This window comes from Eulemur rufifrons, chromosome 8, assembly GCF_041146395.1.
Source record: "Eulemur rufifrons isolate Redbay chromosome 8, OSU_ERuf_1, whole genome shotgun sequence".
Taxonomy (NCBI): domain Eukaryota; kingdom Metazoa; phylum Chordata; class Mammalia; order Primates; family Lemuridae; genus Eulemur; species Eulemur rufifrons.
The window spans coordinates 107,431,400-107,449,203 of NC_090990.1; the positions used below are offsets into that span (position 1 = coordinate 107,431,400).

General features: G+C 38.4%; 1 protein-coding gene across 2 annotated transcripts in view; it reads left to right on the forward strand.

Moving 5' to 3' along the window:
- Positions 1 to 17,804, forward strand: part of TBX15 (T-box transcription factor 15) — a 108,855-nt gene that overhangs the window by 55,901 nt on the left and 35,150 nt on the right. For both annotated transcript variants that reach the window (XM_069478901.1, XM_069478900.1), the window contains exons 2-5: positions 781 to 994; positions 5,309 to 5,410; positions 7,446 to 7,617; positions 8,696 to 8,863. In XM_069478901.1, the coding sequence (XP_069335002.1) occupies positions 894 to 994; positions 5,309 to 5,410; positions 7,446 to 7,617; positions 8,696 to 8,863 (543 nt within the window). In that variant the 5' untranslated portion in view covers positions 781 to 893. The remainder of the gene's footprint in view (positions 1 to 780; positions 995 to 5,308; positions 5,411 to 7,445; positions 7,618 to 8,695; positions 8,864 to 17,804) is intronic.

Here is a 17,804-nt window from a genome sequence, read left to right on the forward strand (position 1 = left end):
CTTCAGAAACCAATCAAGGTGTCTCCTGAACTCATTTATTCCCTTTGTTTCAACTGCCTTCTTGGGTAACTTTTTCCATATGCTTATATACTTGCCTCACAACAGAGATTTTTTTCCCACCCAAAAATGGCCTGATTGGACTCTTAGGAAAAACCATTTACTCCAATATACGACAAAGTGCTTCTAAAGACCCCAAACATATTTTCATTACTTTTGATGGCCAGGGCACATATAAGTGGAGGAAAATTGCTGTGTTTAAAAATAACTGACTGATGGGCAGTGACGCTGAGTGGTATGCAATTGAAGAGCAAGTTGTTATTGGCATTGAAACTTTACTCCTCCAAATGAAATAGTCTAATTTATATTTTTACCTATTGTCTGTAATTATTATTTTACTTTAATTTGGCATTTATTGCATCACCCCAGTTTGGCCTCATTCCCCTCAACATGGTGACATTAGTACTTAGTACTCTTTATATTGCTTGTTGTGGACCAGTTTTCTTCAGCGGTTGCTAAAACCTGCTAAAATGCCAGATGTCACGTTGGAAACACAAAACCTGAAAGAAGGTCATAAATCACAAAAACAAACCATAAAAAAATAATAAAATGCCCTGAATGCTGTGCTATGGAGCTTCCCACCTTTAAGTCTCCTTTTGTTCACCCCCCTCCCCACTTTACTGCATCAGCCAACCCCCCCCCCCCGCCGCCATCTTTTAAGGCCAGGGGTGGGGAGGGGGACACAACAGTTTCTCACCTAAGGCTTGATTGTTTATTTTGCAGATTCTGAGCAGAGCACAGGGTCAGACTCTGAGGTGCTCACTGAGCGGACTTCCTGCTCCTTCAACACTCACACTGACCTGGCCTCTGGTGCGGCAGGCCCCGTGCCTGCTGCCATGTCTTCCATGGAGGAGATTCAGGTGGAGCTGCAGTGTGCTGACCTCTGGAAGAGGTTCCATGATATTGGAACCGAAATGATCATCACCAAAGCAGGCAGGTAAGGACAAATTCCTTTGACTGACCTGACTCAAAGAATCTACAGAAGTAAGAGCCATTACATACCCTCCCCCCATTTATTTGTGGTAGCATCAGTGAAACCAAAGGAACTCACACTCACTTTTCTGCATTTGGACATCTTGGTAAAATGGTCCTCTTGTGCATACTGTGATTTTTGCTGTTCTCCTCCAAGGGCCACTCAAATCTAAATCACCTCTACCTGCACAAATATTTTCTACCTGCACAAATATTTTCCACCTACAAATGTATTTCAGCTAGTATTGGAGGCCTATAGTATCTTGACAGCCAAAAGACAGATTTCCAAAGTGAGTGTTTACTTCACTATTCAATGTTTTCAAGAAATTTGCTTCCCAAACAACAGCTTGCATCTTTGAAGACACTTAAAACAATCAGATGCTTTTGTAAGAATTTTTTTTTTTTTTTAATAATTGGGCTTGGTGCATCTTCCAAGTCCTGTTTGTTGGTCCATTGTGTTTTATTGTTGACTTGAAATTATTACAAAACTTTAACAGCAACCTGTGGAATCTCTTGCAAACCTATTTATCTAGAATAATGAAGTTTTAAAAACATAGCTTCTCTTGAAATAGGCACTTTTAGTCAATATACTCCTGTATTGGCATCTTTCAATTTTTCATAGTTGGGTATCTGTTTTGTGCTGGACATTCAACATATGTCATTTAAACTTCACAGGAATCCTATGAAGGAGGATATGATCAACTAATCTATGGGTTAGGATGCAGAGGCCAAAAGAAATTAACTTGACTAAGGCACAAGGGTAGTAAGGCACAGCTCTAGAATCCTACAGAAATCTATGTGGTCTCAACTATTTATAACCCTACACTATTAAGAGATGGTTGTAGTTCTTGCCTCTTAGATTAAAAATGAAAATGATTTAGATAAAACTAAACTTGGAGGAAGCTTTTGAGGGTATAGGAATAGTTAGTTGAAATTAAGCAAAAACAATTATGCTACTTTCATGTTTTCAAAGCCAATCTGAATAGTCTCACTTGTCAAGTGGACCAGAAGATCCACCTCACTGCTTATAAACTATTTTTATAAACATTGCCATTTAAAGTAAAAGAATATTTTGATTGGGTCGAGTTCACCTGTATGCCTAGAGAGAAACGTCCCACTACAATAAGACATCACGAAAGCATAAGGTTTAAATGAATTTGAAATCTTGTTCATTTTTGTTCTCTTCTGGAACTCTCTTCCTTCACTGAGTTTTATTGGTGGATGAAACCATTAAACTAGGGCTTCCTAGGTGGAGCAACTTTGTAAGAGAATTACTTTCAGTGCAATCTCTTTTTTGTTGCTTGGATCTTAGTGTACTCTAGTTCTAAATTATGTGGTGCTTAAGCTTGGAAGAAAGCAAAGCAATTCAAGGGAAAATTTCCTTTTTTTTTTTTTTCCTTCTGTTTTTTAGTTTTTGGTAGAGGGGTTGGCTTGGAGAGAGAAGAAATCTTACGATTGTTCTTTGTCTATAAGATATTCTAGATTTTATTTTGGGGTTTCACTTTATTACTGCTGGGTCTGTGTATTCCAGTCACTCTTGTACTTGGTATTTCCTTATTCCTGTACTTCAGTGAATTCAGCTCATTTGTGCACCTCCTTGACAACCCTCACGTAACTCATTTTGTAATTCTTCTTTAGTGTTTTCTTCTCAACATCTCTGCTTTTACAAATTCACCTTGATACCCAGATATGTTAACATATTCCCCAGCACAGACATATAATTTTTTTTTTTAGTCATATTGAACTCCTTTGTTTAGGTTTAGAAACTACATTCATCACTTCTGTATTTGATTGCTCAGCTGTTGCTGTTGCTACACATGATTCTGCTCAGATAATTCTGAAACAACTCAGAAGCATACAAAGAAGCTTTTCTCTTCTGCAAATTTTTTTCCTCCCTCCCCACTCCCTTGGCCAATTCCTTCTCACTTTGTTTTCATTCCTATGCAGTATTCTTTTTCATTTTAACTCCATTTCCATTTTGCTAATTACATATGACTGTCTTGTCCTTTTTCACACTCAGAAAATCTTAGTCACCATCTGCATCTTCCCACACCCCAAACTGTAATCCTGTTGATTCAGAGCTATTGCAGTCTACAAAGTTCTCAGTCTTTGAACGGACCAACACAATCTGTATAATCAGCACCATGGACAGAGGTGCTTATAGGGATTAATGGGTTTGGAAGACAAAAGAACTGGCCTAAATTTAGCCATAAAATTAAAACCAAATACATCTCATTTTGTGAAATATGAAAGATTAATGTTTCTCCAGAGTGTCTTGACTTCGTTTCTGTGCTGAAATATTGACAAAAAGAAAAGGCAATGTTTTTAAGAAAAGAATTTAAACTTAGTCATAGAATTTTAAAGCAGGTGGGCACCTTAGAGGTTATCTAGTCACTTTCCTTTGCTTTATAGACGATGAAGTTAAATGATTTATCCAAAGCCAGACATCTCATTCATTTCAGAACTTGGGTGCTAGGAAAAGATAGGTAGTGTCTTCACTCAAGGTCATATAACTGTTTCAAGACAAAACAGAGGCTGAATTTAAAAACATATAATCCTTTTTCTTGAAGTCATCAAGAGAAGAAATCCATTCAATGTAATACAACCTCTGCAGGTGGCTAAGAGGAACATTTTCTTATCTCAAGAGGTAAATGAGAGGACTTTAGCCCCACCTTTGCCAAGATGACCTCCAAACAGGGAAGTTATTTACACAGGGCAGTTATAAATCAGTGTTATTAAGAAGGGAATTACTGATCTGTATTTAAATTTTTGGAAAGAATTAATGTGGATCAAAGTGCCTAACCTATAGTGAATGTTAGATTTAGTCATGATGAGTAGCCTACCATCAAATTTCATTAGCCCACTATAAGACTAAAATATAAGGTTTACAATTAAATTTGAGAGGGTAGGAAGAGAAAATCTAAAATGATATACCAACAGAAGCTTCTAAGAGGTAATAAAATGGGAAAGAAGGAATGGCTGTATGTTATTCTTTGTAACTATTTATGAATTAGCCATCATCCCTATTAAAGATCTTTGGTTTCTCTTGTGCTTTTCCTCAAATATGATTATCGTTTTACTGCCAGAGGACATTTGATTTTTGGGTTGCTTTTCCTGGATGAGTAGTGAGTGTGTAACTAGCACAGAGACCCTCTCATGTAACCATCCAGTACACATTTGCAAGATGGCTGTCTGAGGTCAGGGTATGGTCTATGGCCGTGAAATGGAGCAAAGCCAATTAGGCCGTATGTGGATCAAGCCTGTGACCTTGACCTCATTAGCACTGTGTTCTGCCCAGCTCGACTAACTAGCCCCAGATGGTTAAGCTTAATGCAGTGTTTTGTATACAAGTACCATAGAGTACATTTAAGGCAATCCAAATTTTTGAACTGAGCCTTTTTATGTCTGGCTTGATATAAAAAAACTTGATGTTTTTCTTCTTTCTTATGGTTAAAGAAGAATGGTAAACTTTATTCTAGACTTGTTGAAACTCAATACCTCTTTTGGGCTGCTCCCTCTCCTCTCTTCAATTATGAGAGAAGCTGTAAAGTGCTATATCCTGACCTCACTTGCTTTGGCAAGTTTAACAAGCCATTGTGGTAGAAACAAGGTATTGCCCAGAGGCCACTAGAATTCATTTGGTATTTGCTCCCTATTCTGCAGGGTCCTTCCTCTGACACACACGTTGACAGCCTGAGAACTTGCAGAAATTTTTCTACAGTTTTATGCATTAAAAAATGGTGGCCCTTTGTTTGGGGACTGGTAGCACTCTTTTTCTTCTTTTCTTGAGAGATTATTTTTAGAGTGGTCATTTTCCAATAAACTCAGTCAAAAATATTTTATGATGACCTACAATAAACTGTGATAAGCTCCCTGGATAATAAGAAGAGTGTAAGTTATTTTACCCATCTTTAAGAAGATTATAACTAATAGAAAATATATGCATGGATATACACACATCTCTATACATGCGTCTATATCACATTAAAGATTAAATAAAAATATAAATCAGGGTATGGTATGAACCCTTTGAGTGCATGAATCATCAAATTAAAAGTTGATTTAAGTTAAGAAGAGATGCTATTTCAGCAGTATAAGTCCCCAGTGTATTTTATAGTGATAATTTCCAAAATGAAATAAAGTAATCAATTTTGAGAATTAGAAGACATTGGACTTTGATGTGCTTAGAGTACCTAATAAGAAAACACTCGTCAAGCTTTTACTTTTTCTACTTCTCCTCCTCTGATTGTGGAGGTTACTGCTTTATTCCCCTTCATAGGAGGATGTTTCCTGCCATGAGAGTGAAAATCACCGGCCTGGATCCACACCAGCAGTACTACATAGCAATGGACATCGTGCCTGTGGACAATAAGAGATACAGGTAACAGTGACTCTGGGATGTGAAACTGTGGGCATCACCATATTCCAAGACACTTCTTTAAACTCATTAGATGAAGCATTTTAACAAATGCATACCATACAGGGAACAAGGAATGGAGGATGTGCCAATGGCCTGTGGCAGAGCACAAGCCAGGAAGTAGTAACTTTGGTCTGTGATCTTCCCTGTATCTCCGAACAGAATGGGATTGTATAATGTCTCCCAGGGTAGCAAAAATCAAATGGATTTTAAATCTAAAATTCATTCAGTTAACATTGAAAGTGATTTACATATTGAATGACTTGATTTATGAAAGGCTAAGTGAGTTGGGATGATTTATTTTGAAGAGGATAAGGAGGAAGTGGACCAGTGTAGTACATTCAGTCATATATCTGATGGATCAGCCTGTAGATGATGGAGAGAAAGAATAAGAAAATTAGGTAAGATTTCAAAAAGAACATCTAGTTAGGGAGAATTATTGTTCATTAAGTAGGTTGTGAGTGAGTTTGTTAAATAACCTTCCCCTAAAATCATTAAAAGTCAATATAGGGCCGGGTGTGGTGGCTCACGCCTGTAATCCTAGCACTCTGGGAGGCCAAGGCGGGAGGCTGCTCGTTTGAGCTCAGGAATTCAAAAGCAGCCTGAGCAACAGTGAGACCCCATCTCTACTAAAAAAATAGAAAGAAATTAGCTGGACAACTAAAAATATATATAGAAAAAATTAGCTGGGCATGGTGGCACATGCATGTAGTCCCAGCTACTCAGGAGGCTGAGGCAGTAGGATTGCTTGAGCCCAGGAGTTTGAGGTTGCTGTGAGCTAGGCTGATGCCACAGCACTCTAGCCCAGCCAACAGAGTGAGACTGTGTCTCAAAACAAACAAACAAACAAAAAAAAAGTCAACATAGCCTACATGTCTGTTGGATGGCTTATATGCAGTTGTGGCTTATTTGATCTCTTGAGATATTGATCAAATCAGCAAATCATGGCTCATTTTTGAAATATCTAAAGTCTAAGAAATGGGCCCTAAATCCATGAATCCAGAGGCAAGAGATAAATGGAGAAGGCTGGGACTAATATGGCAAGGGGAGAGAGCTGGCCTAGAGCTAGAGAGACATGGTCTGGATTATGGGACTGAGGAGAGAGGATGCTTCTTGTCTGTTTTAGAGGGCCTTGGGAGTTGTGATTTGGACTGAGCACCTCTGTTTGTCAGGGTCCAGGTCCCATGTGGTCATTTAGAAGTGAGAAACAGGAATTGCCAGATCCGCAGACATAGCTCTTCAAAACTATGGGAAAATTAGCAAAGTCTGGAAAACTGCCTTCCTTTACTACCAACAACATTGTGTTTCCAGTGGCTTTGTGGGAAACCAATATGGAAGATGATGAAGTTTAACACTAGGGTCATCAAAGAAAACACTAACTAGGAATATTTGGTGGTGTTTCTGGGAATGGTTGCACTAAAGCAAAGTCCCTCCATTCTCATAGAAATGCCTCAAAATTCAGATTCTTAGCAAGGAAATGGTTAACCCAGTGAGAAGAGCGGAGGGTCTCTGCACATGGCTGCATTTTATAGGACAATATGGAAGATGTTTTTAATAAGGAACAAAATCCTGAACAAGTGGCCAAGGGATTATATGGTTTGCATTTGAAAGGTGAAAGGTTGCAGTAAAATGTCTTTTCCATAGCTAGACACGTGAGTGCAGGCTGCCTGTGTGCACACAGGGGTGCATGGCAAGGAGAGGGGGAAGAAAGGAAAAAGACTGTGAGAATGTTTTCCTCGTGAGAGCTGTAGCTTTGATCATTAACCACAAAACTTCTCTGCCCTCCCCCACCATCTCGTTGTCCACTTCTCTCTCTACTTCATTTTCCCTGGTTATCTGCCCTTCTCTTTTTCTCCTCTGGTTCTCTGCTTCACTCCCATTACTTCTCCATTTTTGTCACCTCTTTGTCTCTCTGCTTTCCTGCCTCAACTTGTTTCCTGGGCCTCTGTCCCCTCTCTGCATGTGTCTCTGAATTCTCTTCTCTTCCTCTCCCACTCAGATATGTGTATCATAGCTCCAAGTGGATGGTGGCGGGCAATGCTGATTCCCCGGTGCCCCCAAGAGTTTATATACACCCTGATTCTCTAGCTTCTGGAGACACCTGGATGAGACAGGTGGTCAGTTTCGACAAACTCAAGCTGACCAACAATGAATTGGATGATCAAGGACATGTGAGTCAAAGAATCCCATCTCCCCTTTCCTCTCTGTTCCTCTTTTTGCTTTAGACATGATTAGCCCCAGGCTTTTTCAAATTGGTAAAATAAGAATCTATGCCACTTTAAGTCATGTTAAGTAAGTAAGCATAGATGTTTTTTCTCCAGTTCAATTTCTTTTATTACAAATCTAACAGTTAGCAAACATCTGCTATGCATCAGGCTGTGTTTATCAGACAAAGTCCTTGTGCTCCAGGGACTTACAGTCTAGTCAGTGGGGGCAAGACAGAAACATAAGACAAATTAAACAATGGTAAAAGAAATCACAACATTCAGTAGAATAACTCACAAGGCAATAAACTAGAGGAAACAATCGAATGTCAGTTTTGGCTGATTTGTCAAGAAATTTGTGAATTTATAAGAGAGAACTAAGTTTTAAGTCTTTCCAGGTATAATTGGAACACCTGATGTTATTAATCTATCTTTGACAGTGAAGCATGTACTGAATTTTCACTGAGTGCTGGGATCTGTACTGGGTGCTATGGGAAGATTGAAGAAGCTAACACCATAGCTCCTATCTTCAAGGAAATGACAAAAAAAGAAAAAAAAAATGGCAATTTTCTGAGGGATTGAGAACACACGTTTATCATTCACTCTTAAAGGACTTAAAAGAATGTTCATAAATTCAATTATGTATGCAAATAATGACACGTGGAGTTTAAAGACAGTATGAACCCATGCTGAAAATTTGAAGCTAGAGGGAACAACCTGTCACATGGCAGAGGTTCTGAGACCTTTTAGTGGAGTGCTGTCCACTGATACTAGAACCATCATTCAGCATTTATCTAATGAAAGCAAACATATGACATCTACCATCCATGATAAGAACACACTGCTATATGGTTTTATGTAATGGTCTCCAATCACTGAGTCTTTCCTGCTGTGGACAAGTACACTGATTTCCAGTTTCCTGTACATTCTACCCCCAATCTATGCTCTTCCTGTAATGCTTCCATCCTGTGATTTATTTTGCATTAAGAGCTTGAAAAAATGTAGGGACCTTAAAGTCCCTACATAATTCTCCTTCTCATTTCAGATCATTCTGCACTCTATGCACAAATACCAGCCTCGAGTTCATGTGATTCGCAAGGACTTCAGCAGTGACCTTTCACCCACCAAGCCTGTCCCTGTTGGTGATGGGGTGAAAACATTCAACTTTCCTGAGACTGTGTTCACCACAGTCACAGCTTATCAGAACCAGCAGGTAAGAGGTTGCCCTTGAGAGTCTCCTGCTGCATCTGTTTTTAAAACAGTTTATTCTTGCTTTTGGCAAGAAATGCTTAGTCCTTCTACATGGCACTGAAGAGTAAGAGTGAAAGACATCACTCTTGCAGTGCACACGAGGCATCGGTGATGACAATATGGTATGCCTAGTAAGAGTTTTCATGGTCTAGATTTAGATCAGAGAAGAGATCTTGACCAAGAGAACCAAACCTCCTAAGTTATTTTCATGTCTCTCTGTACTTGTACATATGATCTTGATCTCTACTACATAGTGGCAAACGATCCTCATCATTTGGAATTCCTTTGCAAATATGGGGTTTGATTGATGCCTTTTCTCTTATCTGCAGTTTTCTATATATCCCTCTACCAGCTTCATCAAAGTCATCAAGTCTTTCAAACTATTTAAGACCCACCACTTCCATTCACACTTTCAGACTAAATTTACCTCCATGTAAACACCAGCCGCTTCCTAAGATCTGTAAGTTTTTATGTCTGTAATGAGTTCATTCATTCCATATTTATTTTTTTTTTTCATTTTTAATAATTTTATTTTTTCCCATTTTTTTAATTTCTCTTTTTTTTCCTTTTTTTTTTTAATGTCAGCTCATTATGGGGGTACAAAAGTTCAGGTTATATATATTGCTCATGCCCCTCCATCCCCCTGAGTCTGAACTTCAAGTGTGTCCATTCCCTAGACAATGCACATCGCACTCATCATGGGGGTACAAAAGTTCAGGTTACATATGTTGCCCATGTACTGACTATCCCCCCAAGTCAGAGCTCCAGGCGTGTCCATTCCCCAGACAGTGCGCATTGCACTCATCATGTAGGCATACACCCATCCCCTCCCCCCACCCCCACCTCAGTCTGATATCCGATTGGTATCATTCCCAAATGTGCATTTAGGTGATGATTAGGGAAACCAATTTTCTGGTGAGTACATGTCATCAGATAAAGGACTGATAACAAGAATCTATTTAGAACTCAGGAAAATCAGCAAGAAAAAATGAAACAATCCTATCAAAAAGTGGGCAAATGACATGAATAGAAATTTAAAAAAAAAAAAAAATATAAGAATGGCTAACAAACATATGAAAAAATGCTCAACATCCCTAATCATCAGGGAAATGCAAATCAAAACCACAATGAGATATCACTTAACCCCAGTGACAATGGCCTTTATCAAAAGTCCCAAAATAACACATGTTGGCGTGGATGCGGAGAGACAGGAACACTCATACACTGCTGGTGGGACTGCAAACTAGTGCAACCCCTGTGGAAAGCACTATGGAGATACCTGAAACAGATTCAAATAGACCTACCATTTGATCCAGCAATTCCATTATTGGGCATCTACCCAAAGGAACATAAGTCATTCTATGACAAAGACACCTGTACCCGAATGTTTATAGCAGCACAATTCACAATTGCAAAGATGTGGAAACAACCCAAATGCCCATCAATTCATGATTGGATTAGTAAATTATGGTATATGTATACCATGGAGTATTACTCATCTATAAGAAATAACAGTGATACGACATCTCTTTGGTTCTCCTTGAGAGAGTTGGAACCCATTATATTAAGTGAAGTATCCCAAGAATGGAAAAACATAAATATTTATTGAGAGCTCACTATATCCCAGGCATAGCAAAGAAACAGAGCTGATTAAGATGCATTTCTTCCTTAAGAAGAGTTTTAGTTGAACACAAGGCACATAAATACATGATGATAGTACAATGAAATAATTCAATGACAGAGATGTGGACACAGTGTTTCTTAGTTTGGTGAATAAGGGACATTTTCCTGGGAAATTTGACACTTTTTCTAACACCGACGCACAAAAATGAACTAGCCAGAGGAACACAGGAGAAATGTGGATGGGAGGTGGGGTAAGGAAAAATCCAAGTCTGGAATTATTGTGTGGGTATTCTAAACATTGTTCTTTTTTTAAGGAGGGTGGCTAGGTGACTTTATAATGATCTCACTTTATGAATTTACTCAAAGTTGCATGTGAATCCTATTTTTGTAAATTAGATTGTATTTAATCTTTTGGTAAATTGTCTAATTAAAAAGATCCTGCAGCGAACCTTTTCTGAAAGAAAGAGAATTTTGTTTATCTTGCTTGAAAATCTGCATTTACCTAGGGAACTGCTTGAAGCAAAATGAACTTATACTGTTATACTCAACACCCTTTGTATTGGATTCTCTGCTTTGTGCTCTGACAATGAAAGCAATAGAAGACAACAGCTCATTATCAAGTGCTTAAGATGTACCAGGCATGGGAAGGTGATTCATGTAATCATTGGCTCATTTAGAAGGGTAGTTCTCTCTTTCATGGTGCATCTGAATAAAATTCCTCAGCTAGTCCTCACTTTCAGAGGCACTTGACATAAAAAACGCTTAGTCCAGTAAATACTAAGTACTATATGTATATGGTTATCAGACTTTTGCAGCAGCTGAAAAGTGCTTCCAACCTCAGATTTTTCTTGTGGATGCCACATTTGATCTAAAGTGGAAGAACTTTAGTTTGCTTTGGTTGCTATTTAAAAATTATTTAACCTTATAACACTCCTCCTTAGGCAGTAAAATTGCAGAGGTTATGGCAGGTTCATGCAGAAAACTTTAATAATCAAGCTTTTTCAAGGTCTGATACAAGATAGACAGCAATATAGCCATGGCCTTTGGAGCCACTGGAACCTTGGGATTAGCTGGATCAGAAGAAGGGGAGTAAGATTCTAAGTTCTTTGAATAACTGATCAGATTTTTCTAAGACTATACCAGCCATCATTTTAATTATTAGTTTCTCATGAAGGTAGTGATATGACAATAAATATTCCAACTTTAGAATTTAATTTGTAGAACAAGCTAGAACACTGAAGAATGAACATTCTGTTGCCTCATTGAGATCAGTTGGAGAGGCCAAGGGAGCCATTATTGTTCAACCCAAGTTCAGACTAGAAAGCTATAACTCACTTTGACAATGAAAGAGGACCAAACATGAGTACCTGAAATCCCTTTCACTTCCTCTACCTTCTCTCATAGGTAGTGTTCCAGCATGTGAATACATTCTACTCATATAAATATTTTTTTACCTCTGGGCTGGGGTGGAGACAGGAGACAGGATGCCACAGTTAAGACCATGAAATTTGGCAGCAGATATCCCTGGTTTGATTTCTGACCTTTCCACAGACAAATTAAATGACCTTGAGCAAATTTCTTAATTCCTTCCAACTTGTGTTTCCTGGTTTGAAAATGTGCCTGCCTCGGAGAGTTGCACGAGGACTAGATGAGGGAACGTGCGTGAATTCCCTGACACAAACCCGGCATCCAATAAATTGATTGTTCCATGCTGGATGTGCGCAGGCATGAGGGAGACTGGGGCATAGAGGAAATTTTAAAGAATAAATTTCCCATCAAGGAAAAAGTGGATTATTGGAAATTGGAGGAGCTGCATTGGCTCTCAAAGGGATTATAAACAATAGGTAATTACTTTGATCTCCCTGTCTTCCTGTCACATTGGTGAATTCACGAGGTGTTGACATTCAAAATAGATGAGTCATACTCAGTTCTGCCCATTTTGGGATCAAGATAACTGCTTTTGCCTGTTTAACCAGCCCCCAATCCCTGGATAAATCAACAAGCATGATTGTTTAACATTCCCTTTGGCTATGAAGATGTGATTTAATATAATACAGTACCTTCTGAAAATACAAAATAACTCAGGTCTTTCCCCCAGGAATCCTGAGTCTGCATCCTGTAGGCCAGAGCTGTTACCTAACAATAATTTTCAGATTTGGCCTGAAGATGCCAGGTAGCATAAATTATTCTCTTTTGTGAGCTATAGTCACCTATTACTGTGTTTTTATTCTCCCTGACATTCTAGAATGAGAAGAATCAATATGGCAAAATTGTTTACTTTATCTATTTCATTTTTTTAAAGGTTCAACATCAATCCCATTGTCAGTTGACTTATTACCCCCGTTTCATTCTAGCTGCTATTCAACTGCGACGTTTGTATATACATTACTATGGACACATAAAAGTAGTACACAGATATTGTGCATTGCTGTTCATTTATTGCCTTTCCCTTCACCAACTCCTTCCCACATGTCAATATACCTCCTTTATTTCAATCAAGGAATAAAATTTTGTTGATTTTTGTTATTTCTTTTTTTCTTTGCAATTTTAAGGATTTATTTATCTATTTTTATTTTAATAGATTTAGGGGGTAAAAGTGGTTTTTTGTTACACGGATAAATTGTATTGTGGTGAAGTCTGGGCTTTTAGTGTACTGATCATCTGAATTGTGCACATTGTACCCAATAGGTAATTTTTTATCCCTCACCCCCCTGCCCTCCCCTCTTCTGAGTCTCTGAAGTCTGCTACACAACTTTAAGACCATATTTACCCATTGTTTAACCTCCACTTGTGAGTACAAGCAGTATTTGTTTTTCTGTTCCTGAGATACTTCACTTAGGATAATGCTCTCCGGTTCCATCCAAGTTGCTGCAAAAGACATTATTTCATTCTTTTTTATGGCTGAGTAGTATTCTGTGCTATATATATACACCACATTTTCTTTATCCACTCATCTGTTGATGGATACTTAGGTTGATTTCATATCTTTACAATTGTGAATTGTACTGTAATAAAAATACGAGTACATGTGACTTTTTGATAAAACGACTTCTTTTCCTTTGGGTAGATACTCAGTAGTGGGCTTGCTGGATTGAATGGTAGGTCTACTTTTAGTCCTTTGAGAAGAAATCTCCATGCTGTTTTCCACAGAGGTGTCCTAATTTCCCACCAACAGTGTATGAGTGTTCCCCTTTCACCACATACATACAAACATCTGTCGTTTTTTGACTTTTTAATAATGACCATTCTGACAGGGGTAAGGTGGCATCTCATTGAGATTTTAATTTGTGTTTCCCTGATGATTAGTGATGTTAAACATTTTTTAATGTTTTTTGGCCATTTGTCTATCTTCTTTTGAAAAAATTTTGTTCATGTCTTTTGCCCATTTTTTTAATGAGTTATTTGTTTTCTTCTTGCTTGTAGATTCCTTGTAGATTCTGAATATTAGTCCTTTGTTGGATGTATAGTTTGCAAGTATTTTCTTTCATTGTGTAGGTTGTCTATTTACTTTGTTCATTTATCTATTTCTTTTTAAGGGAATGGTTAGGAGGCCTCTGAGAGAGTTAAGAGGAACAAAGTCCTCAGTGTTTTCAGAAACTTGTTTGGAGGAAGACAATGACTAAAAGACAATAGAGAAAATATACTTGAAATGAAATGGTACTCCATCTTCCTAAGGAAAAGCAGTGTCCTGTTCCACAGACAGCGATGGGCTAGACATTTGGAAATCTGGGTTTCAGTCCTAAATTTTCCATTAGTTACCTGTCACTCTGAACAAGCTTGCATGTCTTTCACAATAATTGGGCTTCAATTTCTCCTTCTAGAAAATGAAGTGTGGCCTAGGCTTTCCAAGGTCCCTGATAGTTATGAAATTCTAGTTTATCACCCTTATTTCCCTGCATAATTTTTAATGAAGATTAGGAGCAATTTATTGTCATCAAACCAAGGTAGTTGACACATGATTGTCAAGGCTTGAAAATTATCAGAGCCTTCAAGTCTGTAAACTATTTTTTTATATCCCCACAATATTCTAGACCAATACATTTTTAACAAATCCACCCTTGAGAGGTGGGAACATGGTGTTTTTGTAAACAAGATTATCATACTATACTATTTATTTGTGACTCTTCCCAATCCTCCCCATTGTTAAAGCCCATGTCCCTACTGACTTCCATCTTGTCACCCAGGCTGGACACCTGGCTCTCTCACACTCAGTCTGCCACTAAACTGTTGCTTCTACTGACAGAGTATTTTCTTCTTTTTAATATGATTACTTCTGCTCTTGTTCTGTTCCTGCTTTCCCCCTACCTTGGGCTCTTATGATAGCTTCCAGTTAGTTCACCTGGACTGCAAGCTTGATGTCTCACAAACCAGCCCATACACTATTGCTAGATGGATCTTGCTGAAGCACAGCACTGATTGCCTCACTTCTCCATCAGAAATTGCCAGTGACTGCTCAGTGCCTAGGGAGTCAGGTCCAGGATCCCAAGTCTTATCAATAAGGTCCTCTGTGGCTAATCAGGCTCATTTTCTGTTATTCCTTATCACACATCCACAAGAGTACAGCAATCAAGTTGCTTTCTGCTGTTGCCTGAACTTGTAGCTGCCTTGCCTGTATATACTGTTTTCTTTTCCAGGAATTCCCCTCCTCTTCCTGTTTATCTGTCTAGATACTCTTTAAGTTTGGGGAAAATACCATTCCCTACAACCTTCTTTATTTTTTCAGCTGCAAATGAGGTACAGTGCCCTGACATTCAAAGCCTGTACCTCTCTCATGGCCATATTACCTCCTAATCTTAAGTGTGTGTGTCCAATCTTCTTCTTGATGTTTTAATCTTTTAAAGAATAAAAGTTGTGCCTTTTATCAAAAAAACCGCATAGCATGAGATGGTAAAAAACTCCATTTGGGAGTTAAGAGGCTTGAGTTCTAGACCCAACTCTGCAGCGGGCAGACTCTACTGCCTTTGGCGAATCGCTCCATCTCGGTATTCTCATTTGCAAATTGATGATTGGTCTGAATTAGTGCTAGTCTTTGGAGAAGTTTTATATGGTCCACTGAAAAATGAGAAAAATAAAGAAATATAGGGACTTTTTATGGATGTAAACATTCAATTTAATAGACGTTACGTTATTCTATTTTGTTCTTGCTATTTTTTGATACAAAATGTCACTTATTTTATGAAATAATGATGGCAGGAAATAATAGATAGATGTTAACTCTCTTCACTTGGTAGAATGAAAAATTGAGATATAATGTTGAACCCTCAAATGTTGAGGGAGGGATTAAAATTGGTATATGAAATTCTAAAGCTCACCTCCATAATTCTAAACTATTTGTGTCTATCCCATAGTGCTTAGCACTGACATTATGGCTTGGAAAATGATGAAATAACTGAACAAATCATTCCCCAATACACCTCTACCACTGATTCCCTTTTATATCTGTGGTGCTGCCTCTTTGGATATAAGCAGTAGTGAAGTGTGAAGAAAACGTTTCTATTTTCATGGAGTATTTTGTGCTTTTCTTTACTTTTTTCCATTCCTTCCTCCCACCTTGCTGATTGACCTATAGCCTCTTAGGGCTGCTAGCATACTGAAGTTATTATTACCATTATTTGCTCTTGGAGTGCCAACTTGGCAGGTCTATGGCAGAGAGGAAGGCACATCATGCCCAGAATTTCATCATGGAGAATAAGGTGGAAGAGGTGGGAATAAAGGTGATTCAACACTCTATGCTTTTTCTTAGAAGAAACTGATGCCAACATGTCCTCATGCAATTAACAGGAGATTTCCATGGCAAAGTCTTTGTCTTCTCTACAGTAAAAAGACTGCTGAACATTGATTTTTTTTCCCCTCCAAACAGGATGTTAGATTCCAAAAAGGCATAGCCTTGTTCTCCCCAGGTAACACAGTCTCATTGCTTGATGAGAATTGGCTACATGAACCAGATAGGAAGTCTAAAACCATAGCCAGGTTTGTGGAAGCAAATCCAATAGGATTTCTGAGCCACTCATTATAGTCTACACTATTGAGCCAGTTTTGCTCTAACTTTCCAATCAAATCGGTGCAGGTTGTTGTTGTTTTTTTTAATACGGGATAAGGTTTTTTGTTTTGTTTTTCCCCCTATAGAAAACCTTTCAAGCAATATGGCAAAAAATAAAAATAACTAAGAGAGTGTTAATAAGAGATGGCCCTTTCAGCTTTGGTACTGTAAAATCATACTCAGGATATTCAAGTTTCATTTCCTTTGTAGGTTGTGCTATTTACATCTACACTGTGCATTGTGAAGTATACATCATTTATTAACTGCCTCTATGTTATTAGGCAAAAAGTCAATGACAATGAATAAAATTAATGGTGGCAAGCCAGCAACCACCCCCTCAATGCTACAAGTCTTTAATAACTCAGATTACATAAATCAGTATAAAGTTATGGAAATAAAATCAGTGAAGAAAAATGCTTCCACAACCTCTGTATTTTCCATCTTCTCATTATCACTAGACCAAGTATGAACATGACTGCTGTAGAATGGTTTTAGCTGCACAAGAGGTTACCTTGTTCTGACTGAAAGGACATTTAAGATTTTTGTCTGTGATGCCTACAGTGAAAACAAATAGAATTGAGAGAGTTGTCTGGTCTGGGTTCTCTAAAGCTTGTCATGGATTTTGGACTGGTGATCCCTGATTCCCCCATTATCATTTATTCATTCACTCACTTGTTGAACAAACACTCATTGAGCACAAATAGCATGTCATACTAGGTTCTGCTTAATTAAATGGTGTGTAAAATAGACATGGTTCCTACCCATTGAGGGAGAGATACAGACAGTAAGTATGTAAATAAAAAGTAAATGTATAATTACCAACAGGATGTATATTGACAATTAAGTTAATTAATTTAATTGAGTTAAGAGCAAAGAGAGTTAAAGAGGGTGCAGTTAAAGAAAGTAGCAGAAGTATCCTATTTTGGAGAGATGATCCAGGAAGGTCTCTCTCGGGAGATAACGTGAGACTGAGGACGAAGAGTCAGCTACGTGAAAAGTAGAGAAAAGAGCATTTTTTTAAAATCTGAGTGTGTAGAAAATATGAGGGGCCTGAGCGTAGAAAGAGCTTGGCTCATTCCAGCACTGGAAGCAGCTCGGTTTGGCAGGAGCCTGTGGACGAGGGTGAGCAGTGCGGGTCAGACTGGAGAGGTGAGCTGGAGCCAGGGCACGCGGGGCCTGCGAGGCTGGGTGAGGAGCTTGGATTGAATTCTGAGCAGTGGTAGCCACCAAGGAGGACGAC